We start from the raw sequence: 26,643 nt of genomic DNA on the forward strand, positions 1-26,643 counted from the left end.
TGCCGCCGCTGCTGCCGGTGCTGCTGCCGCTGCCACCGCCACTGCTGCTGCTGCCGCTGCTGCTGCCACTGCTGCTGCCCCGCGCCGCCGCCGAGCAGGGTGAGCCGGGCGGGGCGGCGGCGCCTCCCGGTGCTCCGACGCTCCCGCGCCCTCGGCCGTGCCGTGTCCCCGGTGCCCGGCTGCCTGGGCGCGCGGTGTCCCCGCATTGACCCCCACGTTGGCTGGCCGCGGTTGCGGTACCGGGAGCGGCCGGCTCGGCTCACGGTGGGGTTGCTCCGGGGCTGGCAGGACGGGCTGTGGGGTGGATGTGCCGCCGCTCTCCGGGACGCGGAGATCTGCCGGAGGAGCGGGAGAGCACGGACGGGTCCTCGTGCAGTCACCGGGTGATCCCGTGGTGTCCCGGTGCCCGCGGCCACCGGAGGCACGAGCAGCGCGCTGCCGGTACCATGACAGGGAGACGGTTCGAGCCCCGGGTCCGTGTTCGCGGAGGTTGCGCGGCCGCGGACGGACCCCGGTGGTGTCGGAGGCGGGAAGGGAATCTCGGAGCACCCGGAGCTCCGGGCGGTGTCGGGGATGTGCCCGCCGGGGATGCGCCGCCGCGCCCCGTGCTCCCGGTGTCTCAGCCTGCCGGTCCAGCGCTGTGCCTGTTTGCTGGCTGTGCAACGATGGTGAAGCCGTGAACTGAGGGAAACAGCTCTTCCTGCCAAAGATAGAATTGGCTGTTTTGTGGGAAAAGGGTGTCGTTTGCCAGGGAAATCCCTTTTTCAAAGCAGCTGCTGGCACCTTTCAGCTCCAGCATCCGCACGCTGTGGGCATGGTACAGTGTCAGTGTTGTCTGTGGTGTCCGAGCAATCATCCCTGCGATGGCACAGTCGATCAGGTTGTTCTGGGTGTGCAGTGAGAGCTTCTTGGTGCTCACAGGGTGATGCCAGGGCTGGTGGAGCCGGGCTGGGAGCTGCTCCCACGCCCTGGGACCTGGCACAGCGTGGCATTAAGTTTCCCAGTGCATGAACTTGGTGGGTTTTACACGCATTTCCTCTGTCAGTGGTTTTCCTAATATGCTGTCTTCCCTGCAGTTGTCCTGCTGGACTCAAAGGAGTCGCAGGCGGAGCTGGGCTGGACCTCCCACCCATCGAACGGGGTAAGCACGGGGGTGGGACTGTGCCTGCACCACCGGAGAGGGTGGAAGGTCTGCCAGCCTCTGAAATTTCAGCATTTGAAATCCTGCGGTGTGAGCACTTTGCTTACCACAGAGCCGGGTGGGGGCTGGCAGCCACGGAACTCCTCAGTCCAGGTCGATGGGAGCTTGGCCCATAACAGGAGAGGCATTGGCTATCTGAGTCCCTCCTCAGAATGGATTTTGCACTACTAAAACAAGCCAATAAACACTCTCCAGTTAAGGCTTTTGTGGTTCATACACCACAAGAAGAATGAGCACCAAGGGTCAGTCTAGCCCTTAGGACCCAAGAGCTGTGGCTGAGGAATTCACTGGGAGCTGTGTCATGTAAAGTTTGTTTCAACAGCCCCTTTGCTGCTGGTGTTGGTCTAAAGCCACTTTCTGTAAGCTTGGAGTTGTACTCCTTGCAGCTTTGGGTTCATTTTCCCAAGTGGAAACAAAGTGTTCAGAGGGAAGAGCAATAGGTCCTGAAGCCATCTGTGTGGCACAGCTGTTTGTTTGCAGAAGAAACTCTGTTCTGGATATGTTTTGACTGTTGTATAAATTTACTCTCAGAAAGAATTGCTTTGAGAAATTGCCAGGTCATCATTCAGGCTGTGCAGGTTGAATCATCATTTCATTGATCAGAATCTCTGCTGATAGCTTTGGGGAAATGCTGTTTCACTTGCAGTTGGAGGATTTCTCCTGTTGCAGCTAAAACTTCTCCTGGCAGAGAAGATGCTGCTGTTCATGAAGGTGTTTGACATCCTTGTGTTATGATGTGACTGGTGTCACACCTCCTTAGACATTTCTCTGGGTGGCCTGACCCCATCCAGGGTTACACTGTGTGGATGCACCTTCCCAGGGACAGAAAATCTGAGGAGTGTGTGGGAGATGAAGGCTCTGGCTCCTCAGCAGATGATGTGTCCAGAATTAGGCTTGGAAAACAAAGATCTGTTGCCAGTGCTGCCTTTCTGATTGTGTCTTCACATCTGCATCTCTGCAGAGAGCTCAGGTGGTCCAGGAGCAGGGTTACTGCAGCTGGTGGGTTTGGTGGGCTGAGGAATTTCCAGTCTACAACACAATGGGGATGCTTGTGGTAGTGACATTCATACCATTGATGTGTCTCAGCTGCTGGGAGGTTACAGCCCTTTGTGTCCTGTCCCCAGTGGGAAGAGATCAGCGGCGTGGATGAAACCCTCAAGCCCATCCGCACCTACCAGGTGTGCAACGTCATGGAGCCCAACCAGAACAACTGGCTGCAGACGGGCTGGATCGCCAGGCACCACGGCCAGAGGATCTTCATCGAGCTCAAATTCACCCTGAGGGACTGCAACAGCATCCCTGGAGTCAGCAGCACCTGCAAGGAGACTTTCAACCTGTACTACGTGGAGTCCGACCGGGACCTGGGCCGGAGCGCGCGCGAGGCCGAGCTCACCAAGATCGACACCATCGCTGCCGACGAGAGCTTCACCCAGGGGGACCTGGGCCAGCGCAAGATGAAGCTCAACACTGAGCTCAGGGAGATTGGCCACCTGAGCAAGAGGGGCTTCCACCTGGGCTTCCAGGACCTGGGCGCCTGCGTGGCGCTGGTCTCCGTGAGGGTCTATTACAAGAAGTGTCTGAGCACCGTGCAGAGCTTGGCCCTGTTCCCTGACACGGTGGCAGAGACGGCTTTTGTGACACTGGTGGAAGTTAAGGGCACCTGTGTGGCTCATGCTGAGGTGGACGTGGATAATCCCCCTCGGATGCACTGCAGTGCAGAGGGAGAGTGGCTGGTGCCCGTAGGGAAGTGCATGTGCAGCCCTGGCTTTGAGGAGAAGGACGGGGGATGCACAGGTAAAAGTGGCCATTGGTGTCCTGGTGGTTCTTGTGGGTGTCAGTCCACAGCTGAGCACAGTTTGGACAAGTGGAATTGTCTCTTGTCAGCAATATGTATCTTGGGGGGATGGCAGCTCCCCAGGTTGTTTGGAGGGTGGCAGGTAGAGGGCATGGGGCTGGCTGGGCAGACATTCAGCTCTGGGTGCTGCCAGGCATTTCCCACAGCTTTATCTGTAATGTTAAAATTACTCTAGAACATTAATATCCCTATTGACACGCTTTGGACACGGTTTAATAATTTGTTGAGTTTACAGCTCACAAGGTTATGTTTAAGGACAGCTGCAAAAATGGATGTACCCTCTGCCTTAGCAAGGCATCTCACTAACAAACCTGGGGCTGTGACCACTTTCAAAGGCAGGTGAGAGCCAGGTGTGGGGTGCTGGCTGTCATGCCCTTCCTCAGAGTGTGTGAGCCTCTGAATGGAGAGAGTTGTTGGGCTAATGCCACCCCTGAGCACCTTCTTGCCAACTGGGACCTGGCAAAGGAGATGCATTGTTCACATCTGAAAAGACTCTCTGCTCCCCATGCCTGGTGTCCAGATGACACCTTGGATGTCTCCCTTTTCACCTCAAAAACTGAGAGGAAAACAACTAAAGAAGTCCCAGGCAGGTGGATTCCCCTGCACTGGGGACAGGTGGGGCAGTAGGAGAGATCTTTTCCTGTGGAATCAGATCTGCCCTTCAGGAGCACCTCCAGGCTTTTCACTGTGCTGATAGTGCTGCCTTCCTCCAGCTGGTGGGATGCCCTTCCCAGGGCTCTGGGCAGTGGCTTCTCCTGAAGAAGACCTTATTAAAGCTATCAAATTGAAATCTCAGTGCTGTTGATTGCTTCAGTGGCTGCATGGCAGCTTGCCATGCTTTCCACATCTGTTTGGAGTGGGGATTTTAACATAACAGTCCCTGAAGGCTTTTGCTAATGTTTCAGGTTGCTCTGTTGAGTTTAAATAATTCATATTCTCTGAGGAAAAATATTTGGAGTAATTTAATGGACATAATTAAGTTTCTCTCCCCTCTCACAGAAAGCAGGTCATTAGTCATTCTCTGTGGAGCAGCGTCTGATGTCTGGTCAAATATCAGAAAATAGTTTTTAAGGGTTGAAAGTTTTGGGTTTATTTGCAGCCCTGCATTAGCATAGTGCTAAGTGAATAGCTTGAAAAGATTTCTGATGAAAGCAGCCAGGGCTCTGGAAATTCTTCAATGAGGAAATTCTTCCCTTGAGCTGGAGGCTGGTGGATGCTTTGGGAGTTTGGGGGTGTTAAACCAGTCAGGTGATGGCACAACACACCTGGCTCCACCACCCTGATCCTGTGCTGGTGGCTTTGGAGGGCTCAGAGGGTGTGACTCCTGCTGGCCCACAAAACTTCTTGGCCACAGTCTCTGTTGCAGCTCTTGAGGGCCTGAGAGGTGTGGGTGGTGGGCTGGGGGTGGTGGGGGCTTTGCTGCTGCTGGTGCCTGTGGGGTGGGATGGGGGCCAGGGTGGCCCTTGAGGGTGGTGGTGGTGACAGTGGAGGATGCAGGAGATGAACTGGTGAAGGTGTTTAAACTTGGTGTCCCTGTAACCCTAATTTAATTCCTGAAAGCATCCTGTACCAAGAGAAGGTTGGTGTCCTCACTCTGAAATTAGGAGAGATGAAAAGAAGAACAATAGGACTTATGGCTGTGCAGGAAAGCTGAGTCTTCCCATGCCCATCCTCCTGTCCTGCACCACTGCTTCAGAGGCACTCCTGACAAGTTTGCATGTTTCTGATGAATTGTTTTGGTGTTCAGTGGAGTGCAGCCATCTCTGGGGTGGGACTTCACAACTTTAGAGTCTGTTTAACATCCACTCATGAAGAAGAGAGTTTGTCACTGGGAATGCACTCAGACTGCTTGTCTTGATGTATCTCTGTAGCCAGATGCTGCTCTGTGCTTACTCTGACCATAAAACCCCTTCCCAGAAGATGCACAGGGCAGTCCTGTGCTCTGTGCATGATCCTTTGCCCATCCCTGTTTTGTTTTCACTCGGCTTCTCAGCTTTGATGTCTTTTTGCCTTGAATTTTATCAGGTGAGAGCTGTAGCCCTGTTTGCTTTATGGTGTGTAGCAATAGCTTTTGTGTAAATGAATCCATGATGTGGGGGGGTCTCCCTGATATTTTCATTCAAAATTGTCTCCTGCACCATCTTTCCTATCCCATCCCTAGTCATGTCTGCAAGGGGAATTTCAACAAAGCTCAAGGTTAATATTTACCAGCCAGATTTGCTGCAAATGAGACAACTAAAACCAGACATTGAATTAATATGACAGAGACCAGTTACCAAAAATAGCTGCCAGCCACTCTTCTTTGACAGAAACGTAAATTTGTGCTCTGGCAAAGTTTCCTCCTCAATTCATTTTCCTCCAGTTCTGACAGCACAGGCAGGAGCCAGCTCTGCACTGCTGCTGTGTCCCATGCTCTGCTGCCCCTCAGCAGCACCTGGAGCCCTGCTTGGTCTGGTCAGTGATGCTCTAATTAGTGCCAGTGTCCCTTGTCTACATGGGAATGGCATCACTGAAAACAGTTTTAGAGTTGGAATAGTTCCTAGTGCTTTGTCAGGATTTTTAAATGATTTTTTAAAGAGATGAGTGTTGCTGCTTTTGTGGGGAGGAAAACCTTGCACAGGAGGTGGCTTCAGTGGCAGCTTTGTCCACAGGTGCTGCTTGGAATGGGGAATAACAGAAATTCCCCCTCCCTGTCTACATCACTGGATGGATTTTTGAGCAGCATGTTGAATTCAACCTGCTGTGGGCAAGACCCAAGGGAGATTTATTGTATCTGTCTTAGGAGAATGCAAAGGTTTGGGGTGGGAGTGGGATGTGGGGTGAGTAAGATGCTCTTCCATCCATTGGATATGTCCCATCACAGCATTGTGTCACTGCAGTGGCCTTAGGTGGGAAAGAAATAGTTCAGTTGAAAGTTAGAGAATTTAAAATAATAGATTACAGTATTTTGTCATTTACTGCAAAGATCCCTCCTGAAGCCTGAGGTCTGCCTTTCTGTTTAAGTACAAAAAAGATGGATCCAAATGTACAGCACTTGGAGCTTTTGATTTGTTTCATCTTTTATACATTAGCTTACAAACCTGTAAGTGCTCCTGGAGTGTATTTTATCTGCTGACTGATGCTGGAGGATTATGCATACGTTTATTTTTCCTCCTGGGGCTCTGTAAGTTGCACAAAGCACCAGGTTTTGCTTTCATCAGGCATCCCACAGTCAGGCTCTGTGCTTGCTGTGTGGAATTGGAGGAAATTCCACAGGAATTCTGGATCTGGGCACATTGGGTGGGAGGCTGTGAGGTGGCATCAGCCTGGTGCTGCTGCCCATCAGCCAGGCACTTGGAACAGCCATGGAAAACAAAAAAACAAACTCTCTTTCCAGTCTCCCTGGGGTAATGACCAGGCTTGGAGGTATTCATCATTTGGGATTGCACTGGTTCACAGTGTGTCTGAAATAATTAAGGCTGTGGAAGCTGTGACAGATTCAGACACAAATCGCTCCATGACATTTAATTTCAGAGCAAACTACTCTGACAATTACAAGCATCACAAGTTGTTTGCAGCATTCCTGTGAGGTTAAGGTCATGGATATCTGGCTGCTGGATGAATGTGTTGCATGGACTGTTGAAATACAGAGGGGATGTGTCCTGCCCACAGCTGAGGGGGTTTGTGTGAGCTGAAATGCTCTTCAGGCTGCTGCAGAGGTTGGTCAGCCAGTCCTTCACTGGGAACTGTTTGGTGGATCCATTAGGGAGCTGAGACAGACACCAGTGGATTGCAGTTGGGTCAGCAGGATGTGCCTGCTTCAGTGTGTCCTTGAGGAACATTCTGGCATAAATAGCAATGAGGTTCTGTCAGTCCTGGCTGGGTTCATGGAATGTACTCTGTTAGATTTTCAATACTGTCTTTCTTCTGGACTAAATCACTAAATTTAATTCCGGCTCTTAAGAGTTCATTGTTGGGGATGCACAAAGATCTTGCCCTTGGGCACAGGTTTTTGTTTTAGCACTCCACAAATTATTTAACAAGGACAAAAATTACAGAGTAGCATTGTCTAGAGGTGTCAGAGTTGCTGGCATTGTGTTGGACCACAGGCTGCTTGTCAAAAACCAGTTATTCAAAACCTCCAAACTGTGTGGAAGGCAAGGTGCTTTTGGATTCTCTGGAGTGGTGCAGCCCAAAGTTCCCATCCTGGCAGACATGGAACTGAGGTGAGAGGAGCCTGACTCATTGATTGCTCCCCATGCTGACTTTGTCCCTCTCACTGGCACAGAGGTTGGACACTGCTGTCCCTTCTCTCTGCCCTCAGTATTGATCACAGCTGGTAACACAAGCTCAGATCTCAAACTCACCTTGGAGGGGGCAGGAGCCTCCCTGCTACACAAGGGTGTTTGTCCAAAAAGCTCTTTGGCCACCTCAGGACACCACCAAAACTCTGTTCTGCCAGAGATTCACACAAGGTGCCCTCTCTGCCTTGGGTAGCACATCCTTGACTGCCTGGCAGTGTCTGTCCCTCCTTGGGGCTGCTGCCCTGAGGCACTTTGCCCCTGGAGCACTGATGAAATATTTGGAACATAATAAACAGTGACTTGCTTGGCTCGATAATGGGATTAAGATGGAGTGTGGCTGGTCCAGTGAGGAGTCAGCAGGAGCAAGAGCTCCTGTGGAAGATGCTTTGTGAACAGCTAAGATGCCAGTGGTGAGGCTGCAGGTTTGAGTGTTGCTCAGGGAGGGCTGGATGCAAGTCTAAGAGCTGGAGGGACCCAGTGCTCCCAGTCTGCCCTTTGCTGGGAGGGATTGTCAGGCAGCTGGGTGCCTTAACTTGGGGTGCTCTCCTGGTTCTTGCTGTGGCACCCCCAGTTCTGGCTGCCTGTTTCCCCAGCTGTGGCTTTCTTAAAGAGTATTTTTATGAATGTCTGCTTCAGCAGAGAAAATTAACACACATTAAAGCAGATGAACTTTGTCAAATACAATTCCATGGCCAAAACTGGAAAGGAATTGATTTTGGAAGACAACTGGGTTGTAGTGTTAATTATAAATGCCTGCATAGGCATTTTGAGTGAGGCTGCAGCTGTTATTAATTCACACTGGCACACATGGTGCTGCTGCTGGTACACTGGAAAGGGAAATTGAAAGCTGTCCTGTGCCACTGGATAGGAAACCATGCATTTTCTAGGTCTGCATCCTCAATTGCCCCTGCTTTCCCTATGGCCCAAGCTGGGAATGAGATGTTGTTGCTCTGTCTCAGCAGAGACACTGCTCCTGTCTGAGGAGCTGTGTCAGGTGAGGGAGTAAGAGGAGCCTTTCCCATGGTTACTTCATGCTGGGAAATCATTGTAGCTCATTCTGCTGCTGGTTTGGCAGTGTGCAGTGTCACATTGAGGGGGGAATGTGCTCTCTCTGTCAGTGACACAGGTCAGGTTGGCTTGAGGAGCTTCTGTGGTCAGCAGTGGTGGAGCTGGAGAGAGGCAATTGATCCATCTGACCCATCTGGCTGCTTCTCTTTGGCTCTTTGGGACAATGAATTATTGAATTTTATTGTTTAATAATTGAGTTGTGGTAGCACCAGAGGACCAGGAATGGGATAGAAAGCAGTGTACAAAAAAAGAGAGTTTCATTCTATAAATTGATGACCTGATCTCCCAAGAGCTGTCACATACCCACTGCAGAAATAAGCACTGTGAGATGACAGGAACACCTAAACCAGCTGGAGACCAAGAAAAACACTCGTAGGATGAGGTGGAATAAGGTGGGAGTTTGTCTGAAAAAAGAAACAGAGACACACATATGATGCATCACATGTGCTGGGCACTTTTGTTCTTCTCAAGGGCAAGTTTTGGACAGCCAAGGGGAAAAAAATAGCAAGTAAAGCCCATGGTTCCTCATGGGTCACACTCACATGGGGTTTTGGTTCCTGCTTCAGGGACATCCAAACTGGGGCATTTTGTGCCATTATTAATGACAGACACTTCTGTAAACTGACTTCTGACTGTTAGAAAACAGGGTGGGCTAGTCTGAAAGACACTTCTAATTGGAAATGTTCAGTTTCCTGTGATGAGATGTCAGATTTTGTGTGACAGGCACATCTGAGGGATGTGGGCTCTGGGCTTAGTGCTTGGATCCCATCATGTTTGTAAATAGGATTGATTTTCCTGTCCTGTCTGGTGCAGTGATTATTTCTGCCCTGTATGGTGGTCAGTGCTGCCTTAACTAAAGGAAAAAGCAAATTCTGTCTCCATTCTATGAATATACTACGAGTTTTGATTTGGTTTCTCACTCTAAAGAGGGAATTGGATGTTTTGGGAGTAATTTTAACATTTGCTATTTTTTCCTGGTTTATCTTGCACCCTAAATAGGCAATGATTTACTATGGAAGTCAGTGCAGAGCTACAGCACCCAGATGTCTCCTCTGGGTTAAACCAAGGCACATCTCTCTTGGTTCTAGGATCATGCAGATGCTCAGGGAAAGCAGCTTAGAGGGTGGTGTCTGCTGGCCAGTGGCAGCAAAGGATGTCCAAGGAAAGAGGGAAATGCAGTCACCAGACATGTGCTGCTCTCTCCTTAACACCCTCTCTCTCTTTCAGCTTGCCTCCCGGGGTTTTACAAGCTCTCCCTGCGTCTCCCTCTCTGTTCTCCATGCCCTGAGCACAGCTTCACACACGAGGAAGCCTCCACCTTCTGTTTGTGCCAGGCAAATTACTCCAGGTCTCCTTCAGACCCACCATCTGCCTCCTGCACACGTACGTCTCGCTGCACAGCTGCTCCTTGCAGCATCCACCTCTTGGTCTGTTCTGCAGTGCCCAGGGCTGTGCAGGCTCCCCCTGCCTGCTCTGTGTGCCCCCCTCGGGGTCCCAGCTGTGCTGGGGGATGCTGCAGTGTGGAGGGGATGGAGGGGCTGTCCCTGTGATGAGATGTGCTGTCAGGCTGGCAGACTCCCTGTTAAAATTGGGGCACAGTCATTTAGCCACTATAGTTCACAGGTTTTAATTAAATGGCCTCCAGTTAATTGGTCTGGAGTCCAGCTGCTCTGGTGATGGATGGCGTCCAGCTGCCAGCACAGCAATGAGGAACCCCCAATCTCTGCTGAGCACGGCTGGGAGCGGGGTGGCACTCAGGAAAATATTGGGTCATGCACACTGTGGTCCCTCCTTCAGCTGGGATCATCTGTCCCAGCATGTTAAATTTTAAGAGTGGCGTGGTGCTCAGGAAAATATTGGGTCAGCACACTGTGGTCCCTCCTTCAGCTGGGATCATCTGTCCCAGCATGTTAAATGTTAACAGGTACATTAAAAGCCTATTTTCCCTCATGCCACCCCTGCCTGCGTCCATCCATGCTCTTCCCCTACCCCCAATACCTGCACTGCTGCACCCAGCTCACCTTCACCTTTATCCCAACACCTCCTTCTTCCTTCCAGGCCCACCCTCAGCCCCGAGGAACCTGGTGTACAGCCTGCAGCAATCCTCCCTGGTGCTGCAGTGGAGTGCCCCCGCCGACGCGGGCGGCCGCAGCGACCTGACCTACAGCCTGTGGTGCGGGCGGTGCGGCGCGGCGCCGCCGGGGCGCTGCCAGCGCTGCGGCAGCGGGGTGGCCTTCGTGCCACAGCAGACGGGGCTGGTGCAGCGCACGGTGACGCTGGTCAACCTGCTGCCCCACGCCAACTACACCATCCGCGTGCTGGCGCTCAACGGCGTCTCGGCCGTCAGCCCGCTGGCCGGACAGCAGTACGCAGAGGTCAACGTGTCCACAGGGCAGGCAGGTATGGACATGGGCTGCACCCACAGGGTGGATTGGGGTTTGGGGTGTGGGTGTGCTGGTTGGAGAGTAAAATCGGTGAGATTCCGAGTGAGAAATAGAAATTGATGGGGGGAAAAAGAGGAAAGTAAAATGCATGTGATGGTGCTAAAGAAAAATGATTGACAGAGTCAGAATACAACCCCGTTAGTTAATGTAGATGAGTAGAAGTAGTCTTGTCAAAGCAGTGATCCTGTAGCAAGGTCTGGTGGCTCTTGTCCTCTGGAAACCAGTGGAAAAAAGGCTGCTTTGGTGTTCCAAATCTCAGTTTTTATCTAGGTAGGAAAGGCTTGGCTCCTCCCCCTGGCTGGAGCATCTCCCAGTGGGATGATGGAATTTTATCAGTCATGCACTGGGACTCAATGGCCATGAACAGGAGATATCTCCTGGAGGGAGGATGGGCTGTGGGAAAGATAAAGAACTTTGTTCCACCTGGTTTAACAGCTGGCCCATTAGCAGAGGATATCTCCCACAGAGACAAGGATCACTGTCCCACCTGGTTTCAGCAGCTGGTGATAGAATACAGACTTTTGGGCACATCTTTACATTGTAACCTAGGACAGTGGCTTTGCTGCTGGGAGGACACAGAGTCTGTGGATGATGTGGTCACTGTCCTCGAGGTCTGTGAGTCTGTGCCCTGTTTCACCTTGGTTTGTCCTGGTGGCACAGACATGGTGTTTTGGTGTGGCAGAGGGGCAGGTGAAGACTGGCCCATGACAACTCCCAGCTGGTGTCACTGGGAGGCAAGGAGTGAGTGTGGTGACATCCTGGACTGTGAAGGGACAAGTCTGCTCTGTGATCTGGCTGCTGTTTGAATTTACAAATCAAATTAAAAAAAAAAAAACCAAACCAAACAATTCTTTGACTAAGTAATATTTTCAGCCCATTCATCAAAAAACCCTCTTTAAAACAGATAATTCAAATGTTGGCTACCCTTCAGAAACAAAAAATTGATTTCCTCTCTCTATCCCATGCTGGTCTGTGAAACAATTCTTACTGTAATTGTCCCTGTCCATTTCCAGTTTGGCATTTCTGTTGCCCCAGGAAAGGGGAAGTGAGTGCCCATGGACAGGTCCCTGATCAGAGGGGTTGGCTGAGGAGTCTCATCTCATCTGTTGTCTGTGCAAAAGGACAGTCAGGTCCCTCCTCTGCTGCTGGCTATGCTGAAGGACAGTCGGCTCTGCCTTGTTGTGTCCTTGTCTGTTCCTCTGCAGTTACATTATTAATTTGCATGAAAACCCTTTCCCAAGCCACAGTTAATGGAGACAGATAATCCTCAGGTACCTCTTGGCAGGAATTGGCCAACAATTTCATCTGAGGAGATTAAACTTTGATCTTGTTATAAATAATTTTCCCACCGCTTGATCAAATGTCTTTGTGCAGGTTGTTGCTTTCTCTTCCCTCATACCACAATCCCTGTGGCTCCATTGGGGGATGCTGTGCTGCAGACTGCTCCTCAGCAGAGGTGTCATTCCTCATTAGGATCTTGGCTGTTCAGGGATGGATTTAGCTCTGGGAAGATCTCCTGCCTCCTGAGCTCAGGCCAGGGGGACAGAGGGCAGTCTGGGGTGTGGTGAGCTCAGAGAGCTCTAACAAGCCATTCCTCTGTCTGCTGCAGAGGGATTGGTGCTCTTCAGCTCCCATTTGCCTACCCCAGGTCTGAGCTGGACCTAAGAGTGAGTGCCCTGTTCTCTTAGGGAGCAAAGCAGCAAGTCAGTGATGGGGGCCCATGGCTGCAAAGAGCAGCTTTTCCCCCGGGGAAGGGGGAAATCTCAGCCTTACTCAATACCATGTACTCCTGAGGGAGCTGAAATGCACATGAAGAATGTGGATAATTAATCCTGTAATCTGTTCAGAATCAGTGTCTCTTGTTGAGCTGTCAAGTCTCCAGATGCAGATGGTGGCTCGGAATGACCCAAGCAGCTGAGGCTGGGGAGTTTCTTGGAACACTGGCAGATTTTATTGCTGAAAGTGTCCCCTCCCAGGGCTGCCCTGCCAGCAGGCACCAGTGCCCTGTGTTGACAAGGGGTGACAGTGATGGTTAAGCCATGCCTATCAGCACAGAAGTTGTCTCCTGAGGGAGTTTGACCCCACTGTGAGGAGGGGACCCTGCACAGACAGGACACAGAGCCACAGCTGGCAGGGACAGTGTGGGGAGCTGCTCCTAAGGGCACACCATTCCTTGGAGTCCTGACTCTACTGCCCCTTGTCACTAGAGCCCAGCACAGAAGTGCTGGGTGAGGCCAGAGATCATGGGGAAGAGACTGCAGGGATGCCTGGAGTTGTGATTTCCGTGGTGTCTGTCCTGCTGTGGTCTCAGAAGTCGTTTGCAGCAGCAGGGGAGCTCTGTCTGCTGATAAGCAGGTTCAGAGGAAAAATTAAACAAGAAACAAGACCCTATTTAGCTGTCAGATCCTGCTCCTCTAATCCAGCTCCAAGTGTAGCTCTGTGCTGCCCTTCCCCTCCAGCAGTCACCAGAGGGAATTTTCCATCATTCCTTGTAATTGCAGCAAAAAGGAGAGATGCAATTTAGTCTGCAGGTGGCAAAATTAATACCGTGTTTTTTCTAATCTGTCCCCAGCATGAGACTAAATAAAAGTGTTTGAGGAGTGAGTGGAACTGTTCACCTGCAGGAGTGGAGCTGCATTAGCCATGTAAATGTGCACTCCAGGCCCGTGTCATTTGTATTCCCGGCAGGGATACAAGGCTCCTGCCTTAAAGAGCTTTTAAATCTGTTGCTGATTAATAATGCAACCAGTGCCAGAATGCATCCTCCTTCCTGAGGCTGGAGAAGGGGTTTGAGCTGGGTTTGGTCCTCCAGAGTGGATTTGCCTGTGTATGCCCAGGGCTGACTGAGTCACTGTGGGGCAGCAGGGCTGCAGGATGAGCCAGCTCTGGGGCAAATGCCTGAGCTCCTGGGGTCAGCCTCTGCTTTGGAGTGGAGATCTCTGAGCAGGAGCTGCCTGGGATGGTGCCCAGGGCATGTTCTGTGTTGGGATGTGAGGGAGGGGAGAGGTGGCTGTGTCTGGCACGAGCAGGGCAGGCGTGTTTGGTGTCTGAGTGCAGCTGCTGGATGCACTGGGCTGTTCATGGTGCCACGTGTAGTTTTATGCCTGTTCTGCTGCTACACTGGTTAATCAAGAGGATAAAACCCACGTACAGGGAGATGGAGTTTATAAAATCAGGCAGAGTGGTGAATAATTTAATGTTTGCTTTTTCAAATAGAAGCAATGATAGGAGAGCTTAAAATATTGATGGGAAGCACATTTTTTTTTCACAGTGTGAAATGCTTTATAGCCTGTGTGAATTTCTTTAATGTTTTTTAAACATGTTTGAGGCTGGCACCTGCTTTGCTGTCATGTACCACGGGCTCTGCTCTAAAGCACATCTGTGAGTGAGTAGGATTTTTCCTGATGACTTTGTTAACAGTCAGGACCACACATTCAGGTCTCTCCAGTCCATTTCCTGGATTCAGACATATAGGAGGGCAGCTGTGTGATATTTAATTTATGGGGACCATACAACACAGTAAGGAGCACTTAGCCTTTCTTACAGGAGCAGTGCCCAAGGCAAGTTTTGGGGGATAATGTTTGACTGTGTCCCACACCATGGGATGGGTCACAGCACAGGGATCTGTGTGGGCAATAGGAGCCCCTTTGACTCCTCTCACTCTCATAAGAAGCCAAAGGGACCCAGAATCAAATAGCAAGTCACCACGAATAAAACATCATGAGGGCTTTTTATTTCAACAAAGATTAATGAGCTAAGTAATAAATACAAAATTTCACATATCCTTAAGTTTGCTTTCTAGGGACTTGTTTCTCTCCACAGGAGTCTTGGTGGGACAGAGATGGGTCCAGGGAATGTCCTGATTTGATGGGAAGTAGGATAAGCTGGAAACAGTCAACGTCCCCATGCAGCTTTTGCTGTGCCTGAGGGCTGTGAGCTGCTTGTGGAGACTTGTTTGGAGCCAAACCTGGTTAAAATAGGAATATTGACAAATGCATCTTGCAGTAGATGAACTAAATGGATGCACTCATGCATGAGGGAGTTTGTGCTGACCAGAAATGCACAGCCTGCTCTCAGAGCAGGGCTCATACTCCCAGCAGTCCAGTTGCATGGGGTGGATATGGTGTGGGGTGGTTCAGGAGGCTTTGGTATGTCCCACCAGCTCTCCTGATCAGAGACTGTGTTTTGCCTTTCCCAGACATCCTCAGCAGGGGTTCAGATGTGAGCCCATCCTCAGACCCCTCAGCAGCACTGAGGGTGGATGGTGCCATTAGGATTTTTGCCAGTTTTCCATCGGAGTGCTGCAGGCTGCCCACGGATCCCAAAGCTGTTGTGTTTTACCCCAGTCTCTCCCACTGCACAATCACCAGCCTGGAGCTATTCCTGATTCAGAGAGAGGGGTCTGGTGTCTGCAGAGGCCACACACTCTGCAGCAGTGTGAGCTGCAGGTTCCCTGGAGCAGCAGCTCAGTCAGTGCTCGTTTCCTCTCTGCGTTTTCAGCGCCCGCTCCCGTCACCGACATCCGCACAGACAAGGTGGAGCAGAAGAGTGTCTCCCTGTCGTGGCAGGAGCCAGGAGTCCTGACTGCCAATGGCACCGAGTATGAGGTCAGGTACTTTGAGAAGGTAGGCTCTGGGCACTGGCACAGGCTCTGCTTGTGCCCCTTCCTTTGCTGCTTGTCACCATCCACCCAACCCCAGCAGGAGTCGGGATGGTTCGTTCGACCCCAGGATGCAAAAGACAAAAAGCAAGAGACTCAGGTTTTATTCAGCAGGAAGCAGCAATGCAGTTTATTGTGTGAAAACACTTCAGTTTTGAGATAGAAAAGAGAGAGAGAAAGGGGTAAAGGAAATTAAGTAAAAGGGGAGAGAGAGAAAGGATGGGATACAGCTACCAACAGAAGGGACGGGTCTTTGAGCCTGATGACAGACACATCTTTGATCCATTGGGGAGAAAGAGATCTCAGAGTCTCTTTAGGAACGTCACTTCTATAGTCCTTTTCCAAAGTGAGTGGCCTCTGGCCAAGAGGTGTGGAGATTTATGGACTGTTGTATGAAGAGATCATTGCCCCAAGAAACAGGTGCTGGAACAGGGCACTATAACCAGCACCCTGCTTGTGCCATGGCAGCACCAGGCACAGCTATAAACAGCCCTGGGCAGCACCAGGCACAGCTACAAACAGCCCTGGGCAGCACCAGGCACAGCTACAGACAGCACTGGGCCAGCACCAGGCACAGCTACAAACAGCCCTGGGCCAGCATCCACCTGGGCCAGGCCAGAACTCAGGTCCAGAGTGAGTGATAGGTCCTGGGTCTCAGTCTCTGATGATGCTCATGAGGCAGATCAGAGAAACTTCACAACCCTCACACTGCTGGTGCCAGGTGCTGTGTCACCCCTGCACCATGTGGCTGCAGCCAGGCAGGGACTGGGACACCACAGGGAGTTCCTACAGCCTGGAGGAGATGGGCTCTGTATTCCCAGCCTGCTCTCTAGGGGAGTGTTGGACTCTGTGGTCTGCACTGGTTTAGGACTGAGAGCCACAAACCTGTGACTGTGGTGAGCTATGAGTGGCCCTTCTACATGGGAGATTACCCAGAAAATATTCTTATGGCAGTTTCTTGATTTTAAAAATTGCTGCTGTTTGACAAGTGCAGTAAGTTGGGAATTTTTGGAGAAATACCATTGGGCAGAGTGGGGACAAGGCTCTAAATCAAAATAAAGGCAGTTTATGACACAGTTCTGCAAATTACCTTATCTGCGTGTGCTCAGGCTTGTTCTGGAGCTGGTGGCATGTCAGGCACACTGTGCAGGTGACATGTAAGCATTCTGTATTTAGAAATAAGCTACCGTGAAGCTGATTCATATTAATGTGATTTTCAGCATCTGATAGATTTGAGAGGAAGGATCTGTGGGGGAGGGCAAATGCTGGAGCCCGAGACATTAATTCCTGTGCAAATGGGCTGCAGCAACTGATACTTGGGGTATGAAATGAGGAACCTTCCTCCTTGGCTAGAGAATTTAAATTCAGTTTAGCAGTTATTCACTGAAATGAGGCTCTTGATGCTGACATGAATAGCAACTTAGTTCCTAATCTTTGCTTTTAAAGCTTTTGTTTTTACTGTGAAGATGCAAAGGGGGAAAAAGTATTGAATGGAAACACATTTGGTAGTGATGTGAGCAGTGCAGTGGGTGGCTGCTGCTTGTGCTGTGCTGGACTGTGGGGTTGGGACACTGCCTGTGACACACTGTGGGGCTGGGATACCCCTCAGAGCTCCTCCTGCCATTTTCCAATCCAAATATTTGCTCCAGCCCTTGAGTAGGTGCAGCAGGGGAGCAGCAAAGAGCTGCTGGTGCCACAGCTTAGCCTGGCACAGGGGGAATTTGCCATGTGGGGTGGCACAGCTGCTCCTCACCCCCCCATCTTCTCCCTTCATATCTTCATAGCATCATCCAGTGTGGATGATACAGATTCCCTTTCAGGGCCTTCCTGGAAAATCATCCCTTAGATAAGCAATTACTTCCTTAGAATGACTCATGCTAGAGAAATGTTGACCCCCACGTTATTATCTTTTAGCACTCTAATTGGTCCTTTTTTTCTTTCAGTAATTGGTCACTTTTGCCTAAAACCTTGAAGTAGTTGGATAGTTTTTAACCTCTAATATTATTGGTCCATCTCCTAAGGAACCCCAACCCTATAAAAATCCTTTTAATACTCTGTGTACTCAGATTGCTGCTGGATTCCTTCGTAGAAATTAAGTTGCCTGTGGAACCTCTGTGCAGCTTTATCCATCTCCTCTTCTCTTAGCTGGCTAAGAAAGTGCTGCAAGCAAAATGAAACCACAGAAGAGTTGATAGCCTAAGCTTTAGGCACTGTTTGCATCTAAGGACCTTGTGGCTGAAGTCTGCCTGAAGCAGTCAGGAAAAGTTTTCCATACTTTCCATACATCCAGGATTGTTGTGGTGGCCTGGGGCAAAACCCCCTCCCCAGCAGCTACAATCCAGCTTCATCTGTGTCCTGGTTTGAAGGACAGGTGTCTGCCAATAAAGGCAGAAGCTTCTCGTTGAAATGGAAAATGTAAATCCCCTCCCTCCAAATTATTATTATAATTTTGAAATTAAGGGGCTCTCAGGCGAAGATATGGGAATTAGGAATAACAGTTCTTTACTAGGAAAATTAAAATAGAAATGCAGTATTACAAAGAACAATACCAACCCTGCCAGAGTCAGAATCCAAGCTGACACCCGTCAGTCAGTCAGGGTGGTGGCACAGTCCCATTCAATGGTGGCTGCATCCTCCTGCAGTGGCAGATGTGGTTCAGCTGGAGCAGTGCTCCTGGAGAAGGTGCAGTTTCCTCTGAAGGTCCAGGGATGATGTGGAAAGGTCTGGCTTTCCTCTGGAATCCAGTGGAAAGAAGGTGCCTTGGTGTCCAAAATCTCAGTTTTTATCTGGGTAGGAAAGGCTTGGCTCCTCCCCTGGCTGGAGCATCTCCCAGTGGGATGATGGAATTTTGTCAGTCATGCACTGGGACTCAATGGCCATGAACAGGAGATATCTCCTGGAGGGAGGATGGGCTGTGGCAAAGATAAGGATGATTGCCCCAGCTGGTTTAAAGATGGCCCATTAGCAGATAATGTGTGCCAGGAGATCAGGGTTACTGCCCCACCCAGTTTTAAACAATGGCCCATTAACAGGAGATAATTTACACAGAGATAAGAATCACTGCCCCACCCAGTTTTAAACAATGGCCCATTAACAGGAGATAATTTACACAGAGATAAGAATCACTGCCACACCCAGTTTTAAAGAATGGCCCATTAACAGGAGATATCTCCTGGAGGGAGGATGGGCTGTGGGAAGATAAAAATGATTGCCCAGCTGGTTTAAAGATGGCCCATTAGCAGATAATGTGTGCCAGGAGATCAGGGTCACTGCCCTCACATCAACAGATGGTGACAGAATATACATTTCTGGCCACATCCTGTATTGCAACCCAAGACAATCTGTTATTTCCTGACACCTTCCCATATAATTTCTGCTCATGAGCCATGCAGTGAATGTGTTGTTTCTTTTGGAGCTGGCTCTTTGGACAGGCTGTCCCAACAGGGCCCAGAGCTGAGGACAGGACTGTGCCATGCCATCTCCATCTCAGGTATCTCATTATTTCACAGGATCAGAGAGATCAAAGTTACTCAACTGTGAAAACCACGTCAACAGCTGTGACAGTCAATAACCTGAAGCCTGGCACCCTCTATATTTTCCAAATCCGAACATCTTCCTCTCCAGACTATGGCAACTACAACCCTGGCATTGAAGTGGAGACACTGGCAGAGTGTAAGTGCAGCAGGGCTCGTGTCCCTGTCAGGGCTCTGAGCTGAGCCCTGTGCTCAGCTGTGCCCCAGCTGCTCCTGGTTCCATGGAGCAGCAGCTGTTCCTCTGATTCTGCTTCTCCAGGTCTAAGGGAGAGACCTGCTCTGTCCCACTGCTGTCCAGGAATTTGCTTTTCCTTGCATTTTCCCATTGGATTTGGATGAGGCTGGCCTTGCTGCCCTGCCTGTCTTGGGGGAGCCTGTCCTGTCTCTCCTCAGTGAAGATTCAGTGAGGGCAGTCTCTCTCTGGCTCCTTTCTCTGGGACAGTCTCTGCTCTTTGGCTGAGGTTTCCCAAAAACAGGCTTAGCTCATGGCTGTTCCCTGCCTCCTGCTGCTGTCCTGGCTCAGGAGGCACTTGGCTTGTCTGCTCCTTGGCTGGCTCAGGCCAGCCAGCATCAGTGTTATCTGCTGAGACTTCTCCTTTTAAATTCCCATTGATCACTGTGGTTCAAAAGCATCTTCTTTCACTAAAAGAGGGCTGGAGGGATGTTGGGCTTCCCCCACGCTGGCTGGAAGTGCAAGGCTGAGCTGACTGGCTCAGAACAGCTCCCACAGATTGTGTTAAACAGGGCTTTAAATTGCCTTCATTTGCCACACAGAAGACGTTTCAGAATTAATTGAAGCCAATAAAATTTTTATAGAGAATGTAGCTATCTAATATCCCTGTTTGCAAAAGCTGGAGGAAAAGGGATTAATGTGATGAAAGAAAACAATTTGTGAGGCCATAAATTTTGATATGTTCCTCTGATAAACAGGGTTCTTGCTCAGCTCTGATTAACAAAACCAGGAGCTGGTGCAGCAGTGCTGGGTTGCTCTGTGTGTGCTGCCTGGGCTCTCAAAGCTGAACCACAATATGAATTTGTGAGGATGGTGTAAAGCAGACAAGTGGCTGCTCTTCTGGAGGACACAGGCTGGCCATGGCAGCAGTGACCAAGGCAGCTCCTCTCCTCTAACCTGCCCCAGAGCACGCTGCTGATGGGCTCTGCTTCCCTCCTGCAGTGACAGTGGCCTCCAGTGAGCAGAGCCCCATCCTCATCATCACCGTGCTGGCCATCGTGGGGCTGGCAGTGCTGCTGTCCCTGGTGCTTGGAGTGATGCTCTGGAGGAGGTGAGCAGGGCCAGCCATGGATCTGACCTGGGATAAGGGGCTCTGCTGCCCAGGTGCTGGTGTGCATCTTCATTCTCTTTGCAGGCAGTGTGGGTACAGCAAAGCCAGCCAGGATGGGGATGAGGAGCTGTACTTCCACTGTAAGTGATGGTGACTGTGGGATCCCTGTGTTTATTATTGTTAATAACCCACCAAAGCATCCCTGAGCCCTCTCTTGGGAGCTGTTGTCACCCTGTGTTATCCCAGAGATAACCCGTGGGTTTGACAGCTCCATGTGCCAGTCTGTCCCTCCTGCATGTGGGTCAGTGCACAGAGGAAATGGGGATACTTGCAGCTTACATGGGGTGTATAAATTATTCTGTCAGCTTCTCATGAACACGAGCAAACAGCCTTGTTTTATTGAGCAGCTGTAATTTTACAGACAACAGTTGTCAGAGGGAATTCAGATGTCAGGACTGATGAGTTTATTTAATTCCTGGCACATGCCCATGGAGTGAACACAGGGTTTTCTGCTCCCCAAAGCACCTCAGAAGCAGAGGAGCCTGCCTTGACCATTTCACTTGGCTTTGAAGGGTGGGAGCTTCACTGAAGAGTGAAGTGAGAGGGGCTGCTCTCCTTTACCCAGGGGTTGTGGCAGTGGAGCACAGCAGTTGGATTCACTTAATCCTAAAAAAAAAAAAAACAACTTAGAAACTTTATAACTGAGTCTTTTGCTTTGCTTATAGAAAGGTTCTGCCCCCAGACAGGAGATGGATAAGCTGGGATAGTGTTTCCCAGGATGGGTGGGTGGAAGTTCTGTTGAGCCCCTCTCAGCTTTCTGCCTTTCCTGCAGTTAAAATACCCACCAGGAGGACATACATTGACCCCAGCACCTGTGAAGACCCCATGCAGGCTGTGCACCTCTTTGCCAAGGAACTGGATAATGCCAGCATCAAAATTGAGAGGATTATCAGGACAGGCAAGTTCATGGGGTGGTGGCTGTGCTGGTGTGCTCCCCTCTCCCATGACATTGCTCCAGCCTTGGGGGTTCCTGCCTACAGCACAGGAGGGCAGCAGGGCTTGTGAGGATTTTATCCAGAAGCTTTGTTCCACATCCCTGGTGTTTTCCTGAGGCACTGAGCACACTGAGCCAAGCAAACACCACGTGGACCAGAAAGCATCAGCAATTATCTGCATCTGGGCACTTTGACAGCAGCATGAAAACTATTTATAAACACGTGAACCTAATGATTTATCGATTTTCATCAACTTCACTGCCTAAAACTTAAAAGCAAATTAAAATCCCCTGACTGGATCCTAGAGCCTTAATGGCTACTGTGTGCCAGAATGTGGGAAACGTGATCATTCTTTGTCATTTCTTTTCCTAAAGATAAATTCAGCTGTAGTAGCAGCAGAGGTGGAGGAAGGGAGGAGGGAAGGGCTTTGTCTGCAGCTGAAGGACAGTGTTGAAGGGGAGAGAACACTGAGGAGGGGATGAGGTTGCCTCTGAACTGCAGTGTGGAGCAGCTCAGAGGAGCCCCATGCACCTTTCATGAGGAAATGGTGTTTGAAAAATCAAGAAATAAATTAGTAAGGAAGATATTTCAATCCAAGGAATTTGGGAGTGTGTCTGTCTCACTGCTGACCTAACAAGAACCTGATTTTCAAATCAATAAAGCTGTTCATATCTACATGCTTTTTGCTGTGAAGCCAATATTGTTTTTTTTTTATGTTGGGAATTGTGTAGCTCCTGTTGTGGAGCTCATGGCTGAGCAGTGGGATGTTCATCCTCAAGGATTTCAGGAACCCTCCAGCCCTGCTGTCTCCAGCTCTGTGGGAAGCAGCCCAGGAGGCAGAACCAGCCAGACCTGGAGCATGGTGACAGGGGGTTAACCCTCCTCTCATGGGATAAGACACAATATGCACTGAAGCAGAGCATGGAGAGAGAAGCTGAGAGGGGGTCTGGAGATGGCTGAGGGTCAGAGGCAGTGCAGAGTGGTTCAGGATGGGAGGGGGTCTGGAGATGGGTCAGTGGCTGTGCAGAGTGGCTCAGGATGCTCAGGATGAGAGGGGGTCTGGAGATGGCTGAGGGTCAGTGGCAGTGCAGAGTGGCTCAGGATGCTCAGGATGCTCAGGATGGCAGAGGCTCAGGATGGCTGAGTGTCACTGACCATGCAGAGTGGCTCAGGATGGGCTGGGTGGGAGAGGCTCAGGAGAAGGCTGAGTGTCACTGACCATGCAGAGTGGCTCAGGATGGGCTGGGTGTGAGTGGCAGCACTGCAGCCACAGCTGCTGACCCCGTTTCTGTGCTGTGCAGGCGAGTTTGGGCAGACGTGCCGGGGCTGCCTGGAGCTGCCCAGCAGGAGGGAGCTGCCCGTGGCCATCCAGACCCTGCGGGCTGGCTGCTCTGAGCAGCAGCAGCGCTCCTTCCTGGCACAGGCCTGCACCATGGGACAGTTTGACCACCCCAACGTCATCCGCCTGGAGGGGGTCATCACCAGAGGTATGGGGGCCAGGGGGTGGGACTGCTGAAGGCCCAGGCAGAGTTTGCCAGGCATTTTCTCAGATTCTGAGTTCTTTTTCTCAGGCTGGGAGGTTTTTTCCCCCAGGCTGAGACAGTTTCTCAGCTCCAGCCTGAGCCCTTCCCAGGATGATAACTTTCTGGTAAAAGGAATTAATAAACAGAGATTAACACCTGGTGTTGACTGAGAGATAGTTTTGTGACAGGAGATGTCTTCTCCTGTTGTCCAATGAATTACTGTCCTGCTTGAGGCTTGTGAACCACTCTATAAATATGGTTCAGTTTTTCTCTTGCTTAAGAAGTCATTTGTTGTTACTATACATGACTCTCTGCTTATAGCAACACCAGGATGCTCCCTCCAAGAATGGGCTCAAACTGCTGCTTTAGGGGATGAGCTGGTGTTAGAGGGGCATTAGGCTGCCTGGAGAGCAGCTGTTCCCCCCTGCATCAGTGGGTTTGCGTTCTAGTGATTAATAAAAAGCTTCCAGCTAATAAATGCAGGTGGTGAAACTGGCTTAGCAGCCAAGCACATGTGCTCTTAATAAAAGTGAATTGAAGTGAGATTCTGTCAGTAAAATAGATGAGACTGACTGCTCCAGCTCTCTCCCAGGAGGGTGTGTGTGGAATCAGGCTATGGATACGATAGTTAAATGGATATTCATGTAAATCCAAAGAAACCAGAACATGTGAGCTGATTCTAACTAGGCTTTTTATTAGGACAGAAAGTTTTGTGGCTGAGCTGGCTTTTTTTGCTTTCACTGTGCTCTGCTGTCCTTTGTGATGTGCTTCAGAGCACATCACAAGTTCCTGATGAAAGGAACTTTTGCTACTGGAATCCACTCCTAGCTGGGAATGGCAGGGAAGCCTTGGACCTAGTGCTCATTACAACCTGGCTGAGATAATGTCCTTATCTCCCCCAAAAGCCAGGCACTACAGGGGCTGGCACCTGGATTTTTAACCCCTGCAGATGTGATGTTGGCACTCACACCTGCTGTCTGTCTGTGCAGGGAGCACCATGATGATAGTGATGGAGTACATGGGGAATGGCCTGCTGGACTCCTTTCTCAGGGTGAGTAAGGGGTGTCTGCCCAGCCTGGACTCTCCTGGCCACGTTCCCATTGCTGACCTTTGTCTTTTCCCCCTTTGCTTTCACAGAAGCACGAGGGGCAGTTCACAGGCACCCAGCTCATCTGCATGCTGCAGGGCATTGCCTCTGGCATGGTGTACTTGGCAGAGATGGGCTATGTGCACAAAAGCCTTGCTGCCCACAAGGTCCTCGTGAGCAGCAGCCTGGCGTGTAAGATCACAGGGTTCAGACGGCCACAGGAAGAGAAGATGGAAACCATCTTCTCCACCATGGTGAGCTGCATTCCCACATTTTGCTGTCAACACTTCTCCTAGGCTCCCACTTCCTTCTTGTATGAACAGGGACTCTGCACCTTGAAATTCTGTCTCTAGAAATGCAATGTGTTTGGTCAGGGAGCTGCATAGCAGTGGCCTGGCACCATGCCTGCTCTGGCCACAAACCAGGGCAGAAGGATTTGTGTTTGTGCAGCTGTGAGGTGGTTTTCTTTAAATATTAATGTACAAAATGCCATTAGCTCTTCCTGGGGACATTCTCCTCTCCCATTAATATTTCAGGATTCACACTCCTGTGTAGCATACAGTTGCAGTGACATTTTAAACAAGTTGAAGAAAAAGTTTTCTCTTAGTACTAAATGTTCTCATGGTACATGTGTTTGCTCAGTGTCCAGCCTGTGATGCCAGGCAGGGCACAATGAACAGTGGCAGCATTGGCCACATCCTGCTGGGCAAATAAATCATTCCTGCCCTTCTGCCTGTGCAGGGTGGGAAGAGCCTGGTGCTGTGGTCAGCCCCTGAGGCTGTCCAGTATCACCACTTCAGTCCTGCCAGCGACGTGTGGAGCTTCGGGATCGTCATGTGGGAGGTCATGTCCTACGGAGAGAGACCCTACTGGGACATGTCCCACCAGGATGTGAGTGCCCTGCAGCTGCCTGCTGGGTGATGGTGCAGCCATTGCTGCTCCTGGGCCGGGTGTGAGGAGGGAGGCTTGCCCCAGGGCTTGCCTTTGGCTTGCACCCCAGCACCTGAGCCCAGCCCCTGGTGTGCTGCAGGTGATGAAGGCTGTGGAGGATGGGTTCCGCCTGCCAGCCCCAGCCAACTGCCAGCCACCCCTCCACCAGCTGATGCTCAACTGCTGGCAGAAGGACAGCAGCCAGCGGCCCAAGTTCTCACAGATCCACAATGCCTTGAGCAAGCTGGTGCAGAGCCTGGAGCCCCCAGAGTGCCCCAGCTCCACGTGTCCCAGCTCTACGTGTCCCAGGTGACCACCCTGTTGCCACACCTGCCTGTCCCTCCTCTACTGTGCTGTGCCCCACTGCCTCTTCACCACCCTCTCTGTTGGCAGGTCCCATGGCATGTCCATCCCCCTCTCCAAGAGAACCTTCTCAGCCTTCCCATCTTTCAGCTCAGTGGGTGAGTGGCTGGAAGCTATAGAAATGGGCAGATACAAGGACAACTTCACTGCTGCGGGCTACTGCTACCTGGAGTCGGTGGCCAGGATGACAGCCCAGTAAGTGACCCATTCTCCTGGCTATAACCTTCTGTCATGGGTGCAGTGATAGCAGTGTTTCCTGCCCCTGTGTAATGGTTTGAAAGCAAAACCAGTGAGCGACTCCAAGTCAGAAATACAATTTAATACAAAAAAAAGGAGAAAAATAAAATTCATGCAATAGTACAAAAAAAAAACCACTGACAGTCAGAATACAACCTGACACCCTGCTAGTCAGGGTGGTGGCAGCAGTCCAGATGAAGTGGTTTTGTTGAAGCAGTGATCCTGTAGAAAGATCTGGTAGCTCTTGTCCTCTGGAAACCAGTGGGTAAGGGCTGCCTTGGTATTCCAAATCTCAGTTTTTATCTGGGTAGGAAAGGCTTGGCTCCTCCCCCTGGCTGGAGCATCTCCCAGTGGGATGATGGAATTTTATCAGCCATGCACTGGGACTCAATGGCCATGAACAGGAGATATCTCCTGGAGGGAGGATGGGCTGTGGGAAAGATAAAGAACACTGCCCCACTTGTTTAACAGCTGGCCCATTAGCAGCAGATATCTCCACAGAGACAGGGATCACTGCCACACCTGGTTTAACAGATACTGATATAATACAGACTTTGGGCACATTTTTACATTGTAACCTAGGACACCCAGCCAGAGAGCAGATCCAAATCCAGTGTGATTTACTGATAATCTGTTGTGCTCAGCGGGGTCAGAGCTGCCCCACACCTGGCCTGCTGCAGGCTCCTTTTAGCCTGGAATGCCTGGTCAGGGTCAGCATTGCTTTGGCTGGGACAGAGGCTGGGGATTTCTTACCTGTGTGTCTGTCCTGGAAGCAGTCAGTGTCAGGGCACAGTGCTGAGGCTGGTTTGTCCTGGCTGACGTGGGGCTCGTTTTGCAGAGACATCCTCAGCCTGGGGATCACGCTGGCAGAGCACCAGAAGATCCTCCTGGGCGGGGTCCAGGCGCTGCGGGCGCAGGTGATCCGGCTGCACGGGCGGGGCGTGCAGGTGTGAGGGGCTCCTGCAGAGCTGCAGCCCCCACCAGGAGCAGCCTCTGGCCACAGCCAGCCCCACCTCTGACACCTGGGGCTCTCAGGTGGGCTGTGGAATGGCTGGGTGCTGGCACACAGGAGAGCAGGGCTCTGTGCCCTGCTGGGCAGCCAGGATCCTGGGGTGGTGCGGCGTCCCTGGGTGGGCACGGGTGTTTTGTAAGATGAGTCAAACTGTGCTGATGCCATTTCG

General features: G+C 50.9%; 2 protein-coding genes across 2 annotated transcripts in view; both read left to right on the top strand.

The window, feature by feature from the left end:
* EPHA10 (EPH receptor A10) lies at positions 1-26,436 on the top strand. The gene is made up of 17 exons (XM_079325612.1): positions 1-99; positions 1,077-1,141; positions 2,326-2,995; positions 9,635-9,790; positions 10,466-10,807; positions 15,352-15,476; positions 19,021-19,183; positions 20,219-20,327; positions 20,412-20,467; positions 21,160-21,285; positions 22,624-22,809; positions 23,835-23,896; positions 23,983-24,186; positions 24,674-24,823; positions 24,963-25,171; positions 25,256-25,420; positions 26,301-26,436. The coding sequence occupies exons 3-17, from the start codon at positions 2,392-2,394 to the stop codon at positions 26,413-26,415; spliced, it is 2,772 nt and encodes a 923-aa protein (XP_079181738.1). The 5' UTR covers positions 1-99; positions 1,077-1,141; positions 2,326-2,391; the 3' UTR covers positions 26,416-26,436.
* AIRIM (AFG2 interacting ribosome maturation factor) overlaps positions 159-26,643 on the top strand; it is a 44,079-nt gene continuing 17,594 nt past the window's right edge. The window contains exon 1 of the mRNA XM_079325614.1: positions 159-162. The gene's annotated coding sequence lies outside the window, so the exon portion shown is untranslated. The remainder of the gene's footprint in view (positions 163-26,643) is intronic.

The sequence above is a fragment of the Erithacus rubecula genome, assembly GCF_903797595.1.
Source record: "Erithacus rubecula genome assembly, chromosome: 23".
In the NCBI taxonomy this organism is placed as follows: Eukaryota; Metazoa; Chordata; class Aves; order Passeriformes; family Muscicapidae; genus Erithacus; species Erithacus rubecula.

Coding starts and splice junctions, on each gene's coding strand:
- EPHA10 (XM_079325612.1), top strand. CDS start 2,392: ATGGAGCCCAACCAGAACAACTGGCTGCAGACGGGCTGGATCGCCAGG. Junction 9,791..10,465: donor ACCATCTGCCTCCTGCACAC/GTACGTCTCGCT, acceptor TCTTCCTTCCAG/GCCCACCCTCAGCCCCGAGG. Junction 20,328..20,411: donor GGAGTGATGCTCTGGAGGAG/GTGAGCAGGGCC, acceptor TTCTCTTTGCAG/GCAGTGTGGGTACAGCAAAG.